We start from the raw sequence: 24905 nt of genomic DNA, 5'->3' as shown, positions 1-24905 counted from the left end.
GTTGAGTTTTAAGCCAACTTGTGTGCTCTCCTCTTTTACTTTCATCGAGAGGCTCTTTAGTTCTTCTTCACTTTCTGCCATGAGGGTGGTGTCATCTGCATATCTGAGGTTATTGATATTTCTCCCAGCAATCTTGATTCCAGCTAGTGCTTCATCCAGCCTAGCATTTCGCATGATGAATTCTGTATATAAGTTAAATAAGCAGGATGAAAATATACTGTCTTGACATACTCCTTTCCTGATTTAAAACCAGTCTGTTGTTCTGTGTCTGGTTCTAACTGTTGCTTCCTGACCTGCATACAGATTTCTCAGGAGGCAGGTCAGGTGGTCTGGTATTCCCATTTCTTTCAGAATTTTCCACAGTTTATTGTGATCCACACAGTCAAAGGCTTTGGCATAGTCAATAAAACAGAAGTAGATGTTTTTCTGGAACTCTCTTGGTTTTTCAATGATCCAGTGGATGTTGGCAATTTGATTTCTGGTTCCACTGCCTTTTCTAAATCCAGCTTGAACATCTGGAAGTTCATGGTTCACATATTATTGAAGCCTGGCTTGGAGAATTTTGAGTAATACTTTGTTAGTGTGTGAGATGAGTGTAATTTGTGTGGTAGTTTGAGCATTCTCTGGCATTGCCTTTCTTTGGGATTGAAGTGAAAACTAACTTTTTTCCAGTCCTGTGGCCACTGCTGAGTTTTCCAAATTTGCTGGCATATTGAGTGCAGCACTTTCACAGCATCATCTTTCAGGATTTGAAATAGCTCAACTATAATTTCATCACCTCCACTAGCTTTGTTCATAGTGATGCTCCCTAAGGCCCACTTGACTTCGCATACCAGGATGTCTGGCTCTAGGTGAGTGATCACACCATCTTGATTACCTGGGTCATGAAGATATTTTTTGTACAGTTCTTCTGTGTATTCTTGCCACCTCTTCTTAATATCTTCTGCCTCTGTTAGCCCCATACCATTTCTGTCCTTTATTGTCCCCATCTTTGCATGAAATGTTCCCTTGGTATCTCTAATTTTCTTGAAGAAATCTCTAGTCTTTCCCATTCTGTTGTTTTCCTCTGTTTCTGTGCATTTGATCGCTGAGGAAGGCTTTCTTATCTCTCCTTGTTATTCTTTGGAATTCCGCTTTCAAATGGGTATATCTTCACTTTACTCCTTTGCCTTTCACTTCTCTTCTTTTCAGAGCTATTTATAAGGCCTCCTAAGACAACCATTTTTCCTTTTTTGCATTTCTTTTTCTTGGGGATGGTCTTGATCACTGCCTCCTGTACAATGTCATGAACTTTCATCCATAGTTCTTCAGGCACGCAGTCTATCAGATCTAATCCCTTGAATCTATTTGTCACTTCTACTGTACAATTGTAAGGGATTTGATTTAGGTCATACCTGAATAGTCTAGTGGTTTTCCCTACTTTCTTCAATTTAAGTCTGAATTTGGCAATAAGAAGTTCATGATCTGAGCCACAGTCAGCTCCCAGTTTTGTTTTTGCTGACTGTATAGAGCTTCTCCATCTTTGGCTGCAAAGAATATAATCAATCTGATTTTGGTATTTACCATCTGGTGATGTCCATGTGTAGAGTCTTCTCTTGTGTTGTTGGAAGGTCACAAAGAGTTGGATATGATTGAAGCTACTGAGCATGCACACCACTAAACTACATACTTAAAAGTAGTTAAGACAGTAAATTTTATATTAAGCATATTTTTACCATAATAAAAAAATGAGGGAAGAAAGAAACAGCCTTATCATTCAGAGTCGCCTACTAAAATATTGACAGATGGATTGATATGGTGTGTGGGATTTGATTCAGCATAACATGGTGTGTGTATCTGGAGTAGTGGGTTGAAATAGAGGCACAAGATTAGGCATGAATTAGCTGGTAACCATTAAAGCTGGGTGATGGGTACATTGAGGGAGGTCATTCGGCTACAAATCACTTTTGCGTAAATTTGAATTTTCCATAATAAAACATTTAATTGCTTTTCATACTGAAAGAAAAGAAAGTGAAGTCGCTCAGTCGTGTCAGACTTTTTGTGATCCCATGGACTGTAGCCTACCAGGCTCCTGCATCCATGGGATTTTCCAGGCAAGAATACTAGAGTGGGTTACCATTTCCATCTCCAAGAGATCTTCCTGACCCAGGGTTTGAACCCAGGTCTCCCAGATTTTAGGCAGATGCCTTACCGTCTGAGCCACCAGGGAAGTTTCACATTTTATACTGAATAAAGGTGAAACAGGAGGGAATGGGGCAGGGCACAAACTTTCAAAGAATGATATAGTCTGAGGACATGGCATACACTGATTACAACCAAATAGGCCCAAGATGAGTTGACTTCCTCTAGACCTTGAGCCTCAGTGTATACCCACTATAACACATCAGCAAGCTAAGTAACATACCCACCAGTGCCATGACAGTTCCAAGGCTGCATGTTAAAGATCAAAAAGTGGGTGGTGGCCCAATTCTTGGAAATCCCTACCCCTTCCCCCAAATAGTAGGAATAATCTTCCCATTCATTAGCCTATGAAAGTACCCAACCCGTAAAAACTAACCAAGCCATATTTGGGGACTGCTCTCACCTCTTGAGATGGCCCAACTCTGTGGAGTGTTTCACTCTAAATAAATGTACTTCTTAGCTATCACTTTGCCTCGCACTGAATTTTTTTATGCAATAAGACATGTAGAACCTGAGCCTCATTAAGTCCTGAAACCAGGTATGTGATCTCAGTTAAAAGATTGTGAATTCAAGTCCCAAGCTGGGTTTTGGCTGGGTTTGAGTCCTGGCTGTGTGGATTCACATCCCAATCTGAGTCACATGGTTTCAAAGGAATCGACTCTAAAAAGCCTCTGGCCAAAGCTGGGCTTAAAAACTCTTGGAAGCCTGATGAAATGGTTAATGTGTAATCCCAAGCAGCTCATTGCAAAGTGACCTTTATACCATGGTCGGCTTCAAAAGTGGGGAATTAGAGTTGGAGAAGCAGGTCAAGTGGAAAGAAAATCTCTGGGCTGGAAAGGAACTCTCAGAGATTTTGTCCAGGCCAGGGTAGGCACAAAGTGCCCCTCCCAGCTGGGATGGAGCAGAATGGAAGCTTGAAGAGTCACATGTCACAGAAAGCAGTTCTCAGTCACGCAAAGGTGACTGAACTAAGGTCCAGAACTGAGGCCTTTTCTGTGACTAGTAACTCGGTCACTATACGATTAGTGGAAGATGTTTTTCATTTAATTCCAAGAGTGGTAGCTATTAAGCACTGCCAAATCACCAGATAGGAAAGTCTCCTTTTAAGGAACCAGAAAGGGCAGAAAACTGACAAACCTAAACTAGTTCTATGCTCAGATGGAAACAAATTATAATCTTCACTGGCCCTGCCCTGACTAGCGTGTGTATCGTGGCCGTCACCCTCAGCTGCAATAGGATCATCAGGGAATTTTTAAGAAATTCCAACATCCCGGTTGACTACAGACTAATGACATCAGAATCTAGGGGGCTGAGAATCAGATACCAATGCTTTTTAAAAGGGACACACAGGCCTTTGAGAAGACAAAGCAATGAATGGACCATTAAGTGTGTTTGATGATGTTGTTTTGTTGCTAAGTCGGGTCCAATTCTTTGTGAGCCCACGGACTGTAGCCCACCAGGCCCCTCTGTCCACGGATTTCCCAGGCAAGAATACTGGAGGGGGTGGCCATTTCCTTCTCCAGGAGATCTTCCCAACCCAGGGACTGAACCCTCATCTCCTGCACTGGCAAGCAGACCTTTACCACTGAGCCACCAGGAGAGCTCTTATGTGTGGTTCAATCAGAGTAAAATCTGCCATGTGTGTATATACATAAATCAATTAGAGCGATTGTCCCTTTCTTCTGCACTTATTTTGCATATAACTATCATTAAAGTTTGCCCTGGCTAAGTTGTTGAAAATTTCCCCTTAGGACATCCTGATTTAAAGATTTTTTTAAAAAAAAAATGTAATTTCCTATAGAATGCAATCTTTAATGATAAGGTTACATAGCCTCTAAACACTTGCTTTAAGATTTAAAACTATATAAATTTATTTCTCAGATGAAGTTTACTCACCTCAAAGGTGTAAAGTACATACACACAGTGTGGTAATTCTCTATCTACATGGCCTCATTGACTTTTATCCTGTAAGTCTTCCATCCCTATCCCATCATCCATCCTCCTGAAACTTGACTGACATGTATTAGTTACAAAGTATCAAAACACAGTGTTGTCAGTTTCTGCCTGTGCTGATTTGTAATAAATTTTGTGATTCTAACAGATTCATTTCTTAAAAGTAACCAGTTTTTCCCCACTATCCAGCAAAGCTCTTTAACACTGAGTCTTAACCAGCACCTTGAATTTTCCAGCAGAAACCAAAAGCCAGTTTTAATTCTCTTATATGGGCCAATGAAGAGCTTTCCTAGCGATATCTGAGGAACTGTTAGATATTTCTTAGGTTCAGTCTTTGACAGAGCACCAAGAGATGAGGAAAAGCTTTTTGAAAGAGGAATTCCTAAACCCATTCCTACAGTTTATTTGGCAAATTCATGCTACATGATGACAAGCACATGCATTAAAATGTGTATTTGAAATAATGTAAAAGTTATTTACACAACTGATTAGAACTACACATATAATGTGTATTTTTAAAAGTGAAAAATGGAATATTTCCTGCCATATCAGTAAACAAGGATGTCACAGTCTCAGTGATTGCAGCCCTGCAATTGGAGCTGGTGAGCCCAAAGGGCACTCAGGAAGGAGAATATCTGTGATCTCAGAGCATCTCTCAGGGAGAAACGAGAGATGTTGAAATGCTATCTCCTGGACTTGAAGTCCTAAAATTTCCCGATGAATAAAACATAATCCTCAACTTTTAGGTTATGAACATTTTTTAAGCTGACAAAAGAGAGCAGGACCCTGTGGGGCCCTCCTGGGTACAAATTCTTTGTCCCCCATTTCTTGTTTGTACAGGGAATAAGCTTCACTCAGTATCCTTGACCTTCTCTGAATTCCACAGAGCAGATTAAAGTAGTTGTTTATTAGGGGAGGGAAAGAATGCAGAAACTAAGGAGGAATTGACAAGAAACAATAGTACAACCGTAAGGCAGGGTCCTGGCTCCTCCTCAAGAAATATGCGTGCAACTCTGTGCTCATGCTCAGCCACAGTCATGTTAGGGGAAACACACTGACTGAAACCATCCACCCAGGCCAGGCACCACAGTAACCATTTTCATGAGTTATTTTATGACAGGAGGTCCTGGTAAGGAACATAGAACTAATAAGCCACCACCAACCAGAAGAGTTCAGAAAAGGTCAAAAGGAATCACTATATATCCTACCAACTCCCAGAATCCTTTCTGGCATCCATCTTGGCTGAGCAAGGCGTGCACCACCAGGAAGGACTCTGAGTCATAATGCTTGGCCAAAGAAAACCTGGAAATTAATCCATCACCATAAAACCTGAGACTGTGAGCCATGAGACAGAGCAGTTCTGTCCTGGGTTCCTCCTGGGCTCCCTCACCCTACTGCTCTCCACTTAGAAGCCCCTTCCCAATAAAGTCTCCTGCTTCGTCAGCATGTGTGTCTCCTTGGACAATTCATTTCCAAGTGTTAGATAAGAGCCCACTCTCAGATCATAGAAGGGGTTCCCCTTCCTCCAACAGTCATGTCTGACTCTTGGTGACCCTATGGACTATAGCCTGCCAGTTTCCTGTGTCTGTGGGATTCTCCAGGCAAGAATACTGAAGTGGGCTGCCATTTCCTTCTCCAGGGGATCTTCCCAACCCAAGGATCCAACTGGCATCTCCTGTGTCTCCTACATTGGCAGGTGGGTTCTTTCCCACTGAGCCACCTGGGAAGCCCCAATGAATATACATAACAATATTTTTAAGCTCTTCTGTAGGAACAAAAGCCTCCACTCAAGTGGAGGACGGTAACTTCAGGGTGAGCACCAGATTCCTTTTACCTTTCCACCAACCAATCAGAAGAAAGTCTGCACACAGTGGAGGATAATGAAGATGTTGATACCCCTCCCAAATGATTCTCCACTTAAAAATTTTCATGATCACAAACACAAACAAACAAACAAAAAAAACTTTCATGATCAGAATCTTTGGGGTTGGGACAGGCTTTTGGACAGGAGTCTGCCATCTCCCCAGGTCCTCCCGAATAAAGCAACTTTTCCATTCCTACTAGCACTTGTCTTTTTGAGTATTGGCCTTTGAGTACTGAGCAGCCGAATCTGAGTTCAGTAATATGTTCATAAACCAAACATGACATTGAATCTGAAGGACTGTGAAGTATGTGACCTCGTCCAAGGTAAGGAGCAGTGGCTGCGCTTTGCTGGAGCAGCTGTGAAGACATGCCCCACATCCAAGGTAAGAGAAACCCAAGTGAGATGGTAGGTGTTACAAGAGGGCATCAGAGGGCAGACACACTGAAACCATAATCACAGAAAACTAGCCAATCTGATCACACAGACCACAGCCTTGTCTAACTCAATGAAACTAAGCCATGCCCATGGGGCCACCCAAGACAGACGGGTCATGGTGGAGAGGTCTGACAGAATGTGGTCCACTGGAGAAGGGAATGGCAAACCACTTCAGTATTCTTACCTTGAGAACCCCATGAACAGTATGAAAAGGCAAAATGATAGGCTACTGAAAGAAGAACTCCCCAGGTCAGTAGGTGCCCAATATGCTACTGGAGATCAGTGGAGAAATAACTCCAGGAAGAATGAAGGGATGGAGCCAAAGCAAAAACAATACCTAGTTGTGGATGTGACTGGTGATAGAAGCAAGGTCTGATGCTGTAAAGAGCAATATTGCATAGGAACCTGGAATGTTAGGTCCATGAATCAAGGCAAATTGGAAGTGGTCAAACAGGAGATGGCAAGAGTGAACGTTGACATTCTAGGAATCAGTGAACTAAAATGGACTGGAATGGGTGAGTTTAACTCAGATGACCATTATACCTACTATTGTGTAGATATCATGGAGTAGCCATCATGGTCAATAGGAGAGTCTGAAATGCAGTACTTGGATGCAATCTCAAAAATGACAGAATGATCTCTGTTTGTCTCCAAGGCAAACCATTCAATATCACAGTAATCCAAGTCTATGCTCCAACCAGTAACACTGAAGAAGCTGAAGTTGAACAGTTCTATGAAGACCTATAGGACCTTTCAGAACTAATACCCAAAAAAGATGTCCTCTTCATTATAGGGGACTAGAATGCAAAAGTAGGAAGTCAAGAAACACCTGGGGTAACAGGCAAATTTGGCCTTGGAATATGGAATGAAGCAGGGCAAAGGCTAATAGAGTTTTGCCAAGAGAACACACTGGTCATAGCAAACACCCTCTTCCAACAACACAAGAGAAGACTCTACACATGGACATCACCAGATGGTCAACACTGAAATCAGATTGATTATATTCTTTGCAGCCAAAGATGGAGAAGCTCTATACAGTCAACAAAAACAAGACTGGGAGCTGACTGTGGCTCAGATCATGAACTCCTTATTACCAAATTCAGACTTAAATTGAAGAAAGTAGGGAAAACCACTAGACCACTCAGGTATGACCTAAATCAAATCCCTTATGATTATACAATGGGAGTGAGAAATAGATTTAAGGGACTAGATCTGATAGACAGAGTGCCTGATGAACTATGCACGGAGGTTCATGACATTGTACAGAATACAGGGATCAAGACCATCCCCATGGAAAAGAAATGCAAAAAAAGCAAAATGACTGTCTGAAGAGGCCTTACAAAAAGCTGTGAAAAGAAGAGAAGCAAAAAGCAAAGGAGAAAAGGAAAGATATTCCCATTTGAATGCAGAGTTCCAAAGAATAGCAAGGAGAGATAAGAAAGCCTTCCTCAGCGATCAATGTAAAGAAATAGAGGAAAACAACAGAATGGGAAAGACTAGAGATCTCTTCAAGGAGAAGGCAAAGGCACCCCACTCCAGTACTCTTGCCTGGGAAATCCCATGGATGTAGGAGCCTTCTAGGCTGCAGTCCTTGTGGTCGCTAAGAGTCAGACATGACTGAGCACTTCACTTTCACTTACTTTCATGCATTGAAGAAGGAAATGACAACCCACCCCAGTGTTCTTGCCCAGAGAATCCCAGGGACAGGGGAGCCTGGTGGGCTGCCATCTATGGGGTCGCACAGAGTCGGACACGACTGAAGCGAATTAGCAGCAGCAGCAGAGATCTCTTCGAGAAAATTAGAGATACCAAGGGAACATTTCATGCAAAGATGGGCTTAATAAAGGACAGAAATGGTATGGACCTAACAGAAGCAGAAGATATTAAGAAGAGGTGGCAAGAATACACAGAAGAACTGCACAGAAAAAGAGCTTCATGACCAAGATAATCACGATCACTCACTTAGAGCCAGACATCCTGGAATGTGAAGTCAAGTGGGCCTTAGAAAGCATCACTATGAACAAAGCTAGTGGAGGTGATAGAATTCCAGTTGAGCTATTTCAAATCCTGAAAGGTGATGCTGTGAAAATGCTGCACTCAATATGCCAGCAAATTTGGAAAACTCAGCAGTGGCCACAGGACTGGAAAAGGTCAGTTTTCATTCCAATCCCAAAGAAAGGCAATGCCAAAGAATGCTCAAACTACTGCACAATTGCACTCATCTCACATGCTAGTAAACTAATGCTCAAAATTCTCCAAGCCAGGCTTCAGCAGTATGTGAACTGTGAACTTCCAGATGTTCAAGCTGGTTTTAGAAAAGGCAGAGGAACCAGAGATCAAATTGCCAACATTCGCTGGATCATGGAAAAAGCAAGAGAGTTCCAGAAAAACATTTATTTCTGCTTTATTGACTATGCCAAAGCCGTTGACTGTGTGGATCACAATAAAGTGTGGAAAATTCTGAAAGAGGTGGGAATACCAGACCACCTGACTTGCCTCTTGAGAAACCTGTATGCAGGTCAGGAAGCAACAGTTAGAACTGGACATGGAACAACAGACTGGTTCCAAATAGGAAAAGGAGTCCGTCAAGGCTGTATACTGTCACCCTGCTTATTTAACTTATATGCAGGGTACATCATGAGAAACGCTGGGCTGGAAGAAGCACAAGCTGGAATCAAGATTGCCGGGAGAAATATCAATAACCTCAGATATGTAGATGACACCACCCTTATGGCAGAAAGTGAAGAGGAACTAAAAAGCCTCTTGATGAAAGTGACAGAGGAGAGTGAAAAAGTTGGCTTAAAGCTCAACATTCAGAAAACGAAGATCATGGCATGTGGTCCCAACTGTATGGGAAATAGATGGGGAAACAGTGGAAACAGCGTCAGACTTTATTCTGGGGGGCTCCAAAATCACTGCAGATGGTGATTGCAGCCATGAAATTAAACGATGCTTACCCCTTGGAAGGAAGGTTATGACCAACCTAGATAGCATATTAAAAAGCAGAGATATTACTTTGCCAACAGAGGTCCATCTAGTCAAGGCTATGGTTTTTCCAGTGGTCATGAATGGATGTGAGAGTTGGACTGTGAAGAAAACTGAGTGCTGAAGAACTGATACTTTTGAACTGTGGTATTGGAGAAGACTCTTGAGAGTCTCATGGACTGCAAGGAGATCCAGCCAGTCCATTCTAAAGGAGATCAGCCCTGGGTGTTCATTGGAAGGACCAATGCTAAAGCTGAAACTCCAGTACTTTGTCCACCTCATGCAAAGAGCTGACTCAATTGGAAAAGACTCTGATGCTGGGAGGGATTGGGGGCAGGAGATGAAGGAGACGACAGAGGATGAGGTGGCTGGATGGTATCACTGACTCAATGGACATGAGTTTGGGTGAACTCTGGGAGTTGGTGATGGACAGGGAGGCCTGGCGTGCTGCGATTCATGGGGTCGCAAAGAGTCGGACACAACTGAGCGACTGAAGTGAACTGAATTATGTAAGACTGAGCAAGGAGGTATGAGTCAAGGGTCAACAAGCATATGTAGGAATTTAGAAGGTATAAACAGGAGCTGAAGGCACCAGAAAGTCCCCACAGGCTTCTTGGAATATCCACTCCAGACTAGATTCAGAAATTTGCCTTTACATTGTCCCAGAGATGATTAGGTCCAGAGATACTGACAAACAATAACCAAGTTCACAAGGGTTGCTATATAAACCCATAGGCCAATTTATTTAATTTACAATAGGATTTACAACAGATATAATACTTTGGCCACCTGACGTGAAGAACCGGCTCGTTGGAAAAGACCCTGATGCTGGGAAAGACTGAAGGCAAAAGGAGAAGAGGGTGGCAGAGGATGAGATGGTTAGAGAGCATCATGGGCTCAATGGACACGAGTCTGAGCAAACTCCAGAGACAGTGAAGGAAAGGGAAGCCTGGCATGCTGCAGTCCATGGGGCCACAAAGAGTCATATACTACTTAGCGACTGAACAACAACAATAATGAAGGGTTAGTTATTCTTATCTTTTAGCCCCTGCATTCTCTCCTTATAGGCAGCCATACATGCAAAGTCAAATTATCATTAGAAAATCATACAGTCACAATGAGGCACATTAGCTAAGTGATTCAAACGTTTGATAGACTCAGAATAAGATGCCTGGAATCCTCTATGAGAGTTGCCTGGGACTGGGTCTAGACAGGCAGACTCTGTCTTAGGCTGTTCTGGAAAGAACCTATGAGCTTCCATGGCCAACTAACTCCTGGTGATTGAAAGTTTTTCCTCTTGCAAACCTGGGAGTCTCTTCTAAGGATCCTCAGTTATGCAGTGCAATTCAGGCATTACTGGAGAACTGCTTCTTCCCCAAAAGTGTACCCAGTAGTACAGGTGGCAGGGATGGGGCAGAGGTGTGGAATTTTAGGAGGTGTGAAGAACTGAAAGGGGCTCGGGGACTTGCACCCAGCTCATGCATTTGGTGAAGGGCCCATCCTGCTGTACATTACATCTTCGTTCAGGGGTAAGGAGGAGGCCATGGCTAAGTGAATGCCAACAGAAAAAGCTACAGCAAATTCTGAACTAGCTCCTTCAGGATAGATTTCTGGAGCCAAACTTCTCTGAAGGCTACTCGTCTGGATGTCCGGGGGTATTTGTAATTACCTCATGGTTCTGTCATTTATAGACTTGTCAGTGTCTATAGACTCTTCCTCAGAGTCAGCCAGCGCCTTTTCCTCACTGCCTCAAAGAAGAGGCCCCTTCCTCCTCCTGGGCGCTCTCTCTTCCACTTTCGCTTGTTTAATCACTAAATCATGTCCATGCGGGACACACGTCGAACCTGCATCTGCTGCACTGCAGGCGGACGCTTTACCACCGAGCCACTGAGGAAACCCGTTCCCCTTCTGCTCTCCAGGGCCTGATTCAAAGGCCACCTCCTTCATGACCAAGGTGTCCCAGGGGCCCAGCTTGAAGAGACCTCTCCTTCCTCTGATTCCCATTCACTTTGTCACATGCACAATAATACCAACAATGGTTAAAGCTTACTGAGTCCCTTCTATGTGCCAGACGCTATGTTAGACACTACATATATTATTTCCTTTAATCAGCAAGCCAATCCCTGAGGTCTGTTACTACTTTAACTGTATAGGTAGGGAGACTCTTTGAAGATGAGGGGCTGGTAAGGCAGCTTCTAAGAGACAGGGTTTGAGGGCAAGCCTCTTGCCCTCACGAGAGCCATTCTCTCACCATTTCACATGTACTGCCCTTTTGTTGTTTTTATCCTTATATAATATATATCTATAGTCATGATTATGTGCTTAAAACTTAAGTTTCTTAAAGAATACTTCCCAGTCCATGTGCCATGCACTCTATTCTGTTTTACTTAGCTTTTTAAATGCTAGTGGCATCACCAACTCAATGGGCATGAGTTTGAGCAAGTTCCAGAAGTTGGCGATGGACAGGGAGGCCTGGTGTGCGGCAGTCCATGGGGTCACAAAGAGTCAGGCATGGCTGAGTGACTGAACTTTCAAAGGCTAATTTAACCCCCTAAATTGACTTCATGATCTATAGTAATGGGTGGTAACCTAGGATGAAAAACACTTTAGGCACTGTTCTCTGAAACAAGTAGTGAAAGTGAAGTCGCTCAGTCGTGTCCGACTCTTTGGGACCCCTGGACTGTAGCCTACCAGACTTCTCCGTTCATGAGATTTTCCAGGCAAGAATACTGGAGTGGGGTGCCATTGCCTTCTCCAGGAGATCTTCCTGACCCAGGGATTGAACCCGGGTCTCCTGCATTGTAAGCAGATGCTTTACCGTCTGAGCCACCAGGGAAGCCCAAAACAAGTAGTAGTAAGACATAAAACCAAAGATATGGTTTGGAAAGATAAAATTAAGCAGCAGCAAAAATGGTTAGAAAAAAGGAGACCTGTGGAGAATGCAGCAATAATACAGGAGAGAAAATGGGAATGGAGAGAACATTTTAGCAGCTTTTGTTTAAGACTGACTATTACCCAGGTGGTGTTAGTGGTAAAGAACCCACCTGCTAGTGCAGGGGACATAAGAGACGTGAGTTAGATCCCTGGGTCAGGAAGATCCCCTGAAGGAGGAAATGGCAACCCACTCCAGTATTCTTGCCTGGAGGATCCCCATGGACAGAGGAGACTGGCTGGTCCATGGCGTCGCAGAGTCACATACAGACTGAAGTGACTTAGCATACATGGGTGCATTCTGAACTTACTGACTGGGTATGCAGGGGAAATAAGAGGGCAGAACCAGAGATATAACTGTGGTTTCCAGCTCAAGTGGCTCAGTCCTATCTGCCTTTTACTCTAGATCAGGCTGGGAAAACGATGATCTAGCCTGTATTGTTTTTTATATGGCCAGCTAGCTAAGAATGCTTTTAAAATTTTTAAAGAGTTGTGGGGAAAAAAGGAGAAGAAGAAGCAAGAAGAAGAAGAGATCATGTATAAGCAAAAGCCTGAAACATTTGCTGTCTGGCCCTTAACAGAAAAATTTGTTGACACCTATACCAGAGAAGAAGCATTTCGAGAACAGTCTCATATTTTAATCCTTTTAATTCAACCACAGAACCTAACATAACAGCCCCTAAAATGTTTTTAGACTGAAAGAAGAAGTGTGTGGTGGATAAGACAAGATTCCTGAAGTCCTCCTAGACACACAGGTTAGAGCTTCCACTTTTCCACTACCCTGGGGACTGGTGTGGTGTTGTAGTGACATCACTGGTGTCCATTCAAAGACAGGGCATCACCCCTAAGGTTCCCGTCCGAAAGGGTTTGCAAGACTCCACTACCTATACTCTCATGGGAAACTTGAAGAATTCTGAAAGTTCTGTTTGTCATGAGGAGCACAGCTGTGGCCAATGAAGAGATAACACAAAGTGCATAGATTTACTATCACATATGTGTAAAAGGTATGTTTGGGGTGTCTGCTCTGCTGCCACCCTTATGGATGTAGTCTCCAGGCTATGGTCAGCCCTCTCATGCTTTCCTGTAACTCTGATCTGAGGCACAATGATGGGACAAATTGCCAAAGTTGGGCAAATTAGATTATCTCTGAAGAATTACAAATTGATAGATTAAGGAACACATTCTAGGATGGACCCTTGAGTAGAGTAGATGTGAATACAGAGGCTGAGGAATGGCCTAGGGCAGGGACAAGTGAAGAAGCTGGCTGCAGCAGACTGAAAAAAGATACCCGGAGAGAGGCAGAGACCAGAAGCAGAGATAGAGGACAGCCTGACTTCCCAGGTCCAGCCCCTGAGAGATCTGACTGTCCCTGCGTTTCATGAGGTTATCCCGTGTTCTGCTGACGCTCCCTGTTTTTGCATAAATTAGCTTAAATGGGCTTCTGTTTCTTACAGCCTAAAATTTCCTGACAATGACAGTAGCATTTAAAATATCCTGCCAATGAAGTGGCACTTCTCTTTCCCTTGAACATCATACACAGGCTCCGACAGCTCACCTGAGTTTGGGTTGTAGTTGCAAACGTGGACATATCCGATTGGGAGGGTGGGCGGGGGCTCTTGACTTTAGAACTCCTGACAAAGGATTTCCAGAGAGGACAATTCCTTTAGCACCTCTTGAGTCTGAAGGTTGTGATCCTAACAAGATGGGAGATGGAACCACCCAAATCAGTGTGTATACCTTGTTTTGATTCTAAATTGTATAAACCAACAGTGAAAAGATGTTTTTGAGATAAGTTCAGTTCAGTTCAGTTGCTCAGTTGTGTCTGACTCTTTGCGACCCCATGAATTGCAGCACGCCAGGCCTCCCTGTCCATCACAAGAGGGGACATTTGAATCTAGACTGGATTTCCCATCATACTAAGGAGCTATTCTTAATTTTGTTAGGAGATATAATGACATTGTGATTGTGTTTACAAAAGAAGTCTAATTTCATAAAGATGTGTACTAAAATGTTTACAACATCTGGGGTTTTGTTTAAAACATTCTAGCAAAAATAAGCAACAAAACAAAATCCCTAAAAACAAACAAAATATTTTGCTTTTGGAGACTAAATATTAATCACTGATGAAGCTGAATGATGGATACATGGGGGTTCACTATTACCCTATTTTCTCTACTTTTTGTGTTTGAAATTTTTCATAAGAACTTTTGGTAGATATATAATTTACTCCAGCACTCTTGCCTGGAAAATCCCATAGACAGAGGAGCCTGGTGGGCCGCAGCCCATGGGGTCGCTAAGAGTCGGACACGACTGAGTGACTTCACTTTCACTCTTCGCTTTCATGCATTGGAGAAGGAAATGGCAACCCACTCCAGTGTTCTTGCCTGGAGAATCCCAGGGATGGGGGAGCCTCATGGGCTGCCGTCTATGGGGTTGCACAGAGTCAGACACGACTGAAGCGAATTAGCAGCAGCAGCAGCATACATATACAATTTATATATGTAATACAAAACCTAGACAGTGTATTAAAAAGCAGAGACATCATTTTGCCAACACAGGTCCCTATAGTCGAAGCTATGGTTTTTCCAGTGATGTATGGGTGTGAGAGTTAGGTCATAAAGAAGGCTTGATGAAGAAGCACCAAAGAATTGATGCTTTTGAACTGTGGTACTGGAGAAGACTCTTGAGAGTCCCTTGGACTGCAAGGAGATCAAATCAGTCAATCCTAAAGGAAATCAACCCTGAATAGTCATTAGAAGAACTGAAGCTGAAGCTCTAACATTTTGGTCACCTGATGTGAAGGACTGACTCATTGGAAAAGACCCAGATGCTGGGAAAGATTGAAGACAAAAGTAGAAAGGAGAGGTAGAGGATGAGATGGTTAGAAAACACCACTGACTCAATGGACTGAATCTGAGCAAACTCCAAGAGATACTGGAGGACAGAGGAGCCTGGTGTGCTGCAGTCCATGTGGTTGCAAGGAGTCGGACATGACTTAGTGACTGAACAACAGCAAGGTTCATCAATAGAGACAAGTGTACCACTCTGGTGGAGGATGTTGATAATGGGGGAGGCTATGAATATGTAGCGGCAGGGCACACATGGGAACTCTACCTTCTGCTCAATTTTGCTGTGAATCTAAAGCTGCTCTAAATAAAGTATATTTGAAAGGAAATGCAGATATATACTCAAAAAATATGTCTCAAGTCCACACCTTCTATTTCCATGATCACCGTCTTGGTTCAGATGGCACCACCTCACCTCACCCCACCACCTCATCACTTCTCCCCGGACCAGCCTCCTAACCAGCCCAGGCTTGCCTCACACTGACACCTGAGTGATCTCTCTCAGACAGACAGTTTAGTCCCTCTCCCGCAGCAGTCCTCCAGAGTTCTCAGCATCACGTTCAAACTGCACAGCACAGTCTGTGCAGGGCCTGCCTCATCGGCCACTCTCTCTAGGGCAGCTACAGGGAACTTCTGCCCTGTTTCTGCTCCACCTGTTCCGGGGGCCCCTTCCCCCTTCTGTGCCTCTCTTGGCTAACCTGACTCGTCCTTCAGGGGTCTATGTGAACAGCTGTTCTTCCTGTACGCCTGCCCTGGTCCCTTCTGTCTGGGTTAGGCGCCCCTACACTGCTCTTTCTTAGCACCCCATCACCAAGCGTCTAGTTATTTGCCTCCGTGCTCCATTAGACTGAGAGTCTGAGTGAACAGGCACGGCATCTGCCATGTTTTTCGGACCTCTAAGCATGTGGTTCACGTCTTAGAGACAGTAAATGCTTACTAAATAGTAGTTGAATGAATGAGTGACATTTGTCAATATCTGTGCTAAGAACTTTCAGCTCCCTTCTCTGCTTTCTACATAGAGAAGGCATCTCAGGCCCTTTAAGGGTGATTCCAAGTGAGTGGCAAGACCAAGCGGACTAGGGTGCAGACGAAGAGGGCAGATGATGTTAGGAGAATATTCTACAAGGCTGTAAGCAGGAGCAGTTTCAGGGTTGAAGCAAAATTCAGGCTTCCTTTTCCATCAGGTACAGAGTGAGAAAGCATCTCTGCCTGTGTGTGGAGAACCATTCAGGGCTTTTGAAAATGTACTGATCTGGTCTGACGCAACTAAGCTGACCTACTTCTCCTGCCCCTCTTTCTGCCTTTTCCTGATCATGGCAGGAATATTATCAGAGTGTATGTGCCTTATAAGAACATTCTGGAAAGTTCAGCTCAAGGTTTGCTGAGTTGAGATCAGAGGCAGCTTGGATCTGGAGTTCGCTTTCAGAGTTCAGGGAAGGCTCCGATGTCTATTTTTTGAGTAACCCCAAAAGTCCCTCCACGAGCTGCCTGGCTTCCAGCCCAGATCATCCTCCTTCCCTTCCTCCCCTGTGGTCAGGCAGATCCAAGCTTGAGAGACAATGGAATCCTGGGTAAATTGTTTGCTCACAGTGAGGGAGTCCCCCCGAGCCCATCCATCCAACCCTCCCTTCAGGCAAGGTCAGTATCAGCAAAGAGCCAGCTGCACTCCCCTCCCGGGAACCCTAAAGAGACAAACTTAATAAAAATCTATTTTATTAACAGCCTGACCTACCAGCATTGATCACATTAGAAATGACGCCCACATGCACACTCCCAACCACGCACACAGACCAGGCTCAGCAGAGCTCAAAAAGCCGTTTAAATCTGTCCAGTGGTGATTCCTTCTCTAAGGGCCCAAAACATCCCCCCAAATTAATAACCCCCAGAAAGCAGTGCTGGGGAAAATTCCTTGCGGATTTGAGATTTTCACTCTGTTAATCTCCTAACTCAATAAAGCAAGCACTCTCCCAACAAATTAAATACTTTTATTAAAGGGTGCCCTCCTGCAATCTCTTTGATGCGGGTACAGACCTGCAACCCTCTCAGGGTCTGAGTGTCCATGGGAGAGGTCGCTCCTGCTTCCTATCATTTTTTCCTGTTATTCCAAGGAGTCTCAGAACCTACTGGGATTTGCTGGTTCTTAGATTCTGGAAACTTCTGAGACCTCTGGCTTCCCTAAGTAGATTGCACAGCCTGTCAGCTGAGGGCAATTCTTACCATTCTCTGGTGGGGGTGACAGGCCCCAAACAGGCCCCCATGACCTCTCCTGTTGCAGCCTGCCAGGAGGAGCCTCCAGTACAGCTGCCCAGGCCAAGGCGGACTGGCTGGCCAGCAAACAAATCTTGTCTCTGAACTCTGCAGAGGCCTGCTGCCCAGATCTCCAACAGTGAGCTGCAAACCAGCCAGAGTGAGCTGGAGAGATGATAAAGAATCTGCCTGCAATGTGGGAGACACAGGTTTGATCTTTGGATTGAGAAGATCCCCTGGAGAAGGGAATAGCAAGAAGGCTGGAGAAAGGATCTCAAGAGAAGGAGGACTGAGTGGCTCTCCCCCGAATGTTTCCTTCCTCAAAAATGACCCTCAAGATGCTACTCTTTCCATCAGCCTGGCACTGGGTTCAGCTGTTAGACTTCCTCCAGCTTCCAGGTTCCTTTCACTGTGGGTGTGAGGAGCTGCTCGGGTTACACTGGGGGTCCTTCCCAGGTCTTTTCAAATCCTGTCCTTGGAAAGCTGCCTGTGGAAAAACACCCACACCCATTGCAGTGGCAATGCCAGGCCCCTTTATATTTTATAAGGGGCCTTCTTCCAGAAACATCATTATCTGCAGTTTATCACTCTCCTTCAGGGTCTATAGTGTGCAAGGCTCTAAGGATCCACACTCGGATTAGAAACTGGGTATCTCATCTATGGCAACAGCCATGTGTCTGAGGGCCTCAGGCCTTCTCAGAAAAGGTTCTGTGTATGTGAGTGACAGGCACTCACAGGGGCCTGGTCCTGGCAATTATTGCCAAGGGTTCTGAATCCACACCTTGCCCAGGATGGGGAGAAGTCACCCTCTTCCTACTGGGCATTGGAGAAGGCCTTCCTCAACTTTTGTTCTCTCAATATACCCTTCTTTGGGCAAGAAAGGCATTTGCCCAGGGAGTTATAAGTCCTTCAGAAGCATTAAGCCACAATAGCTCACACTGGGCCCTGGGCATTTGAAAAATCGTCTCCTCACTTATCAGCCCCAGATGGATGTCCTGGGCTCTGTGGCTGTCCCTGTTTCTCTCTCACAGCAGTCAAATTCCCTCCAGACTTAAGTCCTCCCCTGGAAATCAGAACAGAGTTCCTAGAAGTTGAAGGAAGGGGAGAGAGGTGGCTGGGAAAATGGGGAAAACAGAAGGAAGCACAGAAGCACTCAAGTTGGAGACTCAGACAGGCCTGGACTGGCATCCAGATTTGGCTACCTGCAGGCTCTGACTCTCGCATTGATTTGACTATTAATCTCACTATCGTCCACTACGAAATGAGGATAATAATATTTCCTGCCTCCCCAGGGTCATTGTGCAGATTGAATGAGAGGAGCCTGTGAATTGTTAGCATGCAGTAAGGGCTCCTTGAACAGGCTGATAAGAAGAGGCTCCATACCTTCCGGACAGGGATTGGGCCCAGCCATGAGGCTAGGAATTCAATCCTTCTGAAGCCTGCAGGAATTTGCTAGTCACTCAATGGCCTCTTTTTCCTCCCAGGAAAGACTGGAGCGGGGGAAGCTTGGGAATGTCAAAATCTGCCCGTCATTCTATAGAACAACTACTGAGGTGAGTGAGTGTGGTAGGTGAGGATGGGCCCCAGGCTCTGATTGGTGCAGCCACGTTCTGGGTACTGTGGTGGCCTCCAGGCAGAGCCACCTTGGGCACAGCTGGCAGTAAAGTCCAGACATTCTCAACTGGGGCAATATCAGCCCCAGGGGGGCAAAAATGCATTCTTAAGGGAGCAAAAAAGTTTAAAATATTGTTTGTGGGGCTCCAAAGCTCAACCCTACCTGAAAAAATATAATTTCTTAGCATTGCATTTGTCTCATTAGAAAAAAAAAATTAATTCTATTTGAGCAAAGTTAATTTTAATTACAAATTTGGGTGTGGGGCGTTAGTGCAAAAAAGCTGGAGGACACTGTTATATCCTGTCTTCTAGACTCTCAACTTCTGTCCCAGGGCTCCTCCTCTTCTCCGCAGCCCTTCCTGTTGCCCCTTCCTATATCCTGCCTTCTCCCTGGGCCCTGGGCAGCATTTGGCACTGCTAATTGGTCTAATTCAGAGGCCTTTGTGCCCCAGGCACGGGCACGGTCAGCACTATTCCTTACCCTGATTCTCCGCTGGCTCTGCGACTTCACTGTGTGGGTCCCCTCCAGCCGTCTGGCTCTCCTCTCTCTTCTATTGCCCCTACACACAGCTCCTCCTGATCCCCGTGTACCTCTATAGCTCCACTCTGTCCTGCCACAGACTCGACCAAGTTCCTTTGCTTCAGTGCCCACTGGAGCACCCGACGGAATTTTTCCTGGGACATGTTCTCCTTCCTCCAGGCAGCACTCACACCTATGCCAGCCTGCTTGGTGCTCTCCCTTTCACAACATTCAGTTTGACGTGAAAGGACATATGCCCTTGTGTTATTCTCTCAAAGCTTCACGGGTGTCTGTTCTACTTTCCCACTTGGATTTTCATTTCTTCGAGGATGAGACAATCATAAGTCTCTGTTTGCTCCTTAGCGTCCACACCAATTCTGGACACCAAGGAAAGGCAGGTAGGTGGGTCTCTGGGGGCCAGGAAGTGCCCTGGCAGGACTCAAGGTGCCGCTGGACAGCTCAGGGCCCAGGCAGACTGCCGTGGGAAGCCCCCTCTGCCACCCTCCAGGGAGGGACTCACCTGGCTGACTCCTTCCACTCCATCTGGTCTCCATCATGCTGCAGAGTGTCCATCTCTGTGAAGAGGGTGGGGTTGGGAGCCTCATCTTCCTCCCCCAGGATGTCCTGGAGCTGCTCAGCAGCTGGAGACCCTGCAAAAGGAGGGCAGCGAGCTCGGCTGAGTGCCCTGTGGGAGGTGAAGGCCCTTGAAATGGAGCAGAAGCCAAGGGCAAGGGGAAAGTATTTCCTATTCAGTAAGACTAAGTCCACCTTCCGGGTGAAGCTAGAGTTGGATGTGGGTGGATGTGGGTGGGATATTCTCCCAGATAAAAGAGATGAGAGGATTTAGTCTGTATTCAGACTCCAGGGACTTGGAGCCAACACTGAAGAAAGATGGAAAATAGCCAAAGCCAGGGCAGCAGCGAGGATAGGGAACAGAACAGATAAGCGGTGAGAAAAACTCTGTCCCAACTTCAGCATAACGGAGGGATCCCTTTTCCACTGGGCCCCAAAGAGTCACCTCCCACACCGGCCTTAAAGGGGCGATCAGCCCTGTGAAACGATGTGCTTGCACCAGTGGGCCGTGCGGGCCCACCTTCCTCACAGCACGATGACAGTCTGTCCCTGACCTCCCAGTGTGCTCTCCAGCTGCCCAGCGGGTGTTGCCTCAGGGATCTCTCAGGCACCTCAGGTCGGCATTCAAACACAGAATACGTGCCCTTCCCCAAACGTACTTCTCCAGTCTTCCCTGCCTCCTTCTCTCCCATGCTCCCTCCCTACCTTCTTTCTCTCGCTTAATATATGATGAATGTCTACTGTGTGTCAGGCACTGGTCTAGGTGCAAGGAAGCAAAACTGTGAAGAAGGCCCAGATATCCATGATCTCCTGAGCCTCTCCAGTGGCAGATGCAGACAATAAACAAGTAAACAAATCTAGAAACAGTCATTGCAGGCAGTGATAAGTGTTCTGAGAAAAAAGAAAAGACCACGAAGCTACATTAGATAGCAAGATCAAGAAAGGCCTCTCTGAGGAGGGTATATTTGACCTGTGACTTGAAAAATGAGAATGAGCCACTTCCACAAGTGCTGAGAGTGTGCCTAAGGTCTGAGGTAGAGCGCGCTGGTTAGGGTACCCAGAGCATGATGAGCCAGAGACAGAGAGACGTACCACGTGACATCACAAGCATGACTGTCTACCCAGCTGCATAGGTGGACACCCTGGATCATCCTCACCTCACCTCTTTCTCTTAGCTCCACTCCCACATTAAAAATTTTCGAGAATCCTTTCCTTCCTCACCAATTCCATTGCCTCTGCCCTGGTTCAGTCTCTCACTGACTCTCTTTTGCTGTTGCTGTTCAACTGCTCAGTTGGTCCGACTCTTTGTGACCCCATGGACTGCAGCACACCAGGCTTCCCTGTCCTTCACCAGCTCTTGGAGGTTGCTCAAACTCATGTCCATTAAGTCAGTGATGCCATCCAACCATCTCATCCTTGGCCACCCCCTTTTCTTCCTGCCCTCAGTCTTTCCCAGCATCAGGGTCTTTTCTAAAGAGTCTCTTTAGGCTCTTTGCATCAGGTGGCCAGGGTATTGGAGCTTCAGCTTCAGCACCAGTCCTTCCAATGAATATTCAGGGTTGATTTCCTTTAGGATTGACTGTTTGATCTCCTTGCAGTCCAAGAGACTCTTATGAGTCTTCTCCAGCACCACATTTCAAAAGCATCAGCTCTTTGGCACTCAGCCTTCTTTATGATCCAGCTCTCACATCTGTACACGACTACTGGAAAAACAGTATCTTTGACTATATGGACCTTTGTAGGCAAAGTAATGTCTCTGCTTTTGACTGTCTTTGGGCTTTATCAAGTCTTCCTCTCCCTCCAAGCTTTTGTTTCTTTAGTTTTATCATCCCCTTTGGCCCTCACTCATTTCTGCATTGACTCCCAACTGTCAATAATTTTAGCTACTCTTTCATCACAGACTCTACCCTCTTACTCTTTGACTTCCCAGTAACACCAGACAGCTGATGCCCAAACAAGAACTAATTGACCCAGTCTCTACCTCTGCCAGGGTGTCCTGGGGTGCAGGGAGGGGCAGTGTGGTACACAATGGTACGGTGGATGCAAGGTGCCCACTGGGTTTTCAATCTAGCTAGATGTCAGTGCAAATCTCAGAGGTGCTACTTACTCATGAGTGAATTCAGTCTGAGCGAACAAGGTTGTTGTCCCAATAAATCAGATAGGGAGAATAATACACCAGACACAGGGCCTGGAATATAACAGGTGCTAATTACCCTTGCCACCAACGCTAGCACCCAGGCTCATGAGCCCCTCTGCATAACCCAGCCCCCCCGCCCCCAGCTGTACCAATGAGGGTTTCCACTGTTATCAGGTCTCAGGAGTACAGTCACTTCCATTCATTCTTGTCAGTGACCTTTCCCATGTCCCTCTAAGCAAGCCTCTTGATGCATCTCCTACCTCACTTCACCTAGAAAATAAGGCCTCCAGGCATGAAATCCATCAACTTCCTCCCTTCCAGTCCTTCTGTGTCCTTACCATTGCTGCAGTCTATCTCTGAACAAAAGAATTCTTCGTCTAGCCCATCTCTGGCCCTATCTGTTCCCTTCTACTGAATTCTTATTTCTTCAACCAGCCTTTCCTTACCTGGGTCTTCAATTTCTCTCCTCCACCCTTTTTCTCTCAGCCTGTAAACAGCTCTTCCTACCTGATCCTGTTCTCTTTTTCCCTCTCTCCCCTGAACTTCTTGAAGAGGTGGTTAACACTCACTGTCTCTACTTCCTCCTTACCAATCACTTCCCAATATGCTGCAACTGGTTCATCCCCACCACACTAAAGACATTGACTAAGGCAGAGATTTTAAACTGGCAGCGCAAAGATGTGTTTAATTCAGCTCTCATAGATGACAATAGTTTTTTTTAATTGTTGATAACATAAAGAATTATGAGATTTCATGTAAAAATCTAGAGACCTTTCTTGAAAATTCAGACCCCCTGATGACAGTGCCCGTATTTCTACTTGGCAGCAATCAGCTAGAGCTGAGTGATGGATAAGCATATGCATTTTACTTTGCCACAGTCCCCACTACTCCCTACTATACCGCTAATCTCATTTATGCTAAGCACCCAAGTTTAACTCTGTTCTCAACTCTCTCTTTTTTGTCTTATTCTCAAATCAGTAAGTCGATAAGATAAAATAATCAACAGCACTGTGAAGCTATGGTCTGGCTTATCTCTCTGGGATATCGGTGATGCTGACTGCATCCTCTGAACTGAGATGCTCGTGGTTGTTTTAAGGCAGTACTTTCTAGATATTTTTTCCTATCTCTTTGAGGACTCCTTCTCAGTGTCCTTACCTGGCTCCTCTTGCAGGTCTCCCTTAAATCTTGGTCTTCTTCAGGATTCCTCTTGGGCCTTCTTGTCTCCCCTCTTTCTACACTCTTCCTGAACCATCTCATATTGCTTCTGGCATCATTCTGTAACCGAGGTCACCAGCGTCTCTAGGTCCTAAGGGTACTGAGCATTTCCAACTGCCAACTGTCCTGCTCCATCTGGGGCTGTGGCAGTCTTCTCAGGGCAGCCTCAACATATTCAAGGCAGCTCTGCCTCTTCTTCTTCTGTCACCCCAGATTCATCCTCCTCCGTTTTGATCGACAGAGCCCCTAGCTAATGGAGGAGCCTGGTGGGCTGCAGTCCATGGGGTCGCATACAGTCGGACATGACTGAGCGACTTCACTTTCACTTCTCACTTTCATGCATTGGAGAAGGAAATGGCAACCCACTCCAGTGTTCTTGCCTGGAGAATCCCAGGGACGGGGGAGCCTGGTGGGCTGCCGTCTATGGGGTTGCATACAGTCGGACATGACTGAAGCGACTTAGCAGCAGCAGCAGCCCCTAGCTATCCAGCCATCTAGAGGAGAAATTTGGGGCTCACTCTTGAAGCCTCCTTCTCTCTCATCATCCATGTCTAATCAGACACTAACTTCTTTCACTCACTTCCTGACTATTTTTTTGGCTCCCTTCCCTTTCCCCACCATTGCCACCACCTTTATTCGGGTTTTTATTGTCTCATATCCTGTCATCACAATAACCACCTACTGCTCCCACTGTCTCTGGTTGCCCCATCCATCCCATGCCCTAGGTAGCAGCAGAGTTAGCATTAACTGACTGCTCCTTTGGCAAACTCCTGGGAGTCATGGTATTCTGGGGGGCAGCACCATAAAATACTGTGCATATGAGTTAGAAATAATTTTACTAGCAGAAAATACTACCAATTTATCTGTATATAGCTTAAAGGACTGCATTTACTTAAATGATTTTTTTACTTCTCAATTTTTCTACTACTTTAAACTTACATCCTTTTTATTGATTATTGATACTTGTTGGCAGGCATCAAAGGTTTACAGAAATTTTATAGAAGAAAATTTAACAGTTGAACAAATAACCTTATTTTTTCCTTAAATTGGGAGAAGACCAGGACTGCTTTATTCTGAGAGGGTAAAGCAGTTCTCCGTGGGATGAGAGTTCAAGTACTACTCCCTTCAAATGTAGATTTGGTCATGTTACTCTTCAGGTGAAAAATATTCAATAGCTCTCTAGGATCTAAAGCCTAGGGTCTATGACTTGGCTCTAAACATCCATCAAGATCTGGCCCTAACCTGCCTGGGTAGGTTCTGTCACTCCCCTCATCCAGACACCCCAGCCACCTAACTTCAGCTACCCTTGCTTGACCCCACATGCCCTGGATTCCAGCCACATCAGACCACACACGGAGAACCGAGGAGGAGAGCACGTGACTCCCTGGACCTTTTGTGTACCAT

The 24905-nt window shown here is 45.3% G+C and overlaps 1 protein-coding gene across 1 annotated transcript in view; it reads right to left on the bottom strand.

Annotated features, from left to right (window-relative positions):
* SLC4A5 (solute carrier family 4 member 5) overlaps positions 1-24905 on the bottom strand; it is a 93480-nt gene that overhangs the window by 48700 nt on the left and 19875 nt on the right. The window contains exon 3 of the mRNA XM_018054707.1: positions 20097-20226. Within this exon, the coding sequence (XP_017910196.1) occupies positions 20097-20226 (130 nt within the window). The remainder of the gene's footprint in view (positions 1-20096; positions 20227-24905) is intronic.

Source organism: Capra hircus, chromosome 11 (genome assembly GCF_001704415.2).
Source record: "Capra hircus breed San Clemente chromosome 11, ASM170441v1, whole genome shotgun sequence".
Taxonomy (NCBI): domain Eukaryota; kingdom Metazoa; phylum Chordata; class Mammalia; order Artiodactyla; family Bovidae; genus Capra; species Capra hircus.
This window is presented reverse-complemented; position numbering and strand designations above follow the sequence as displayed.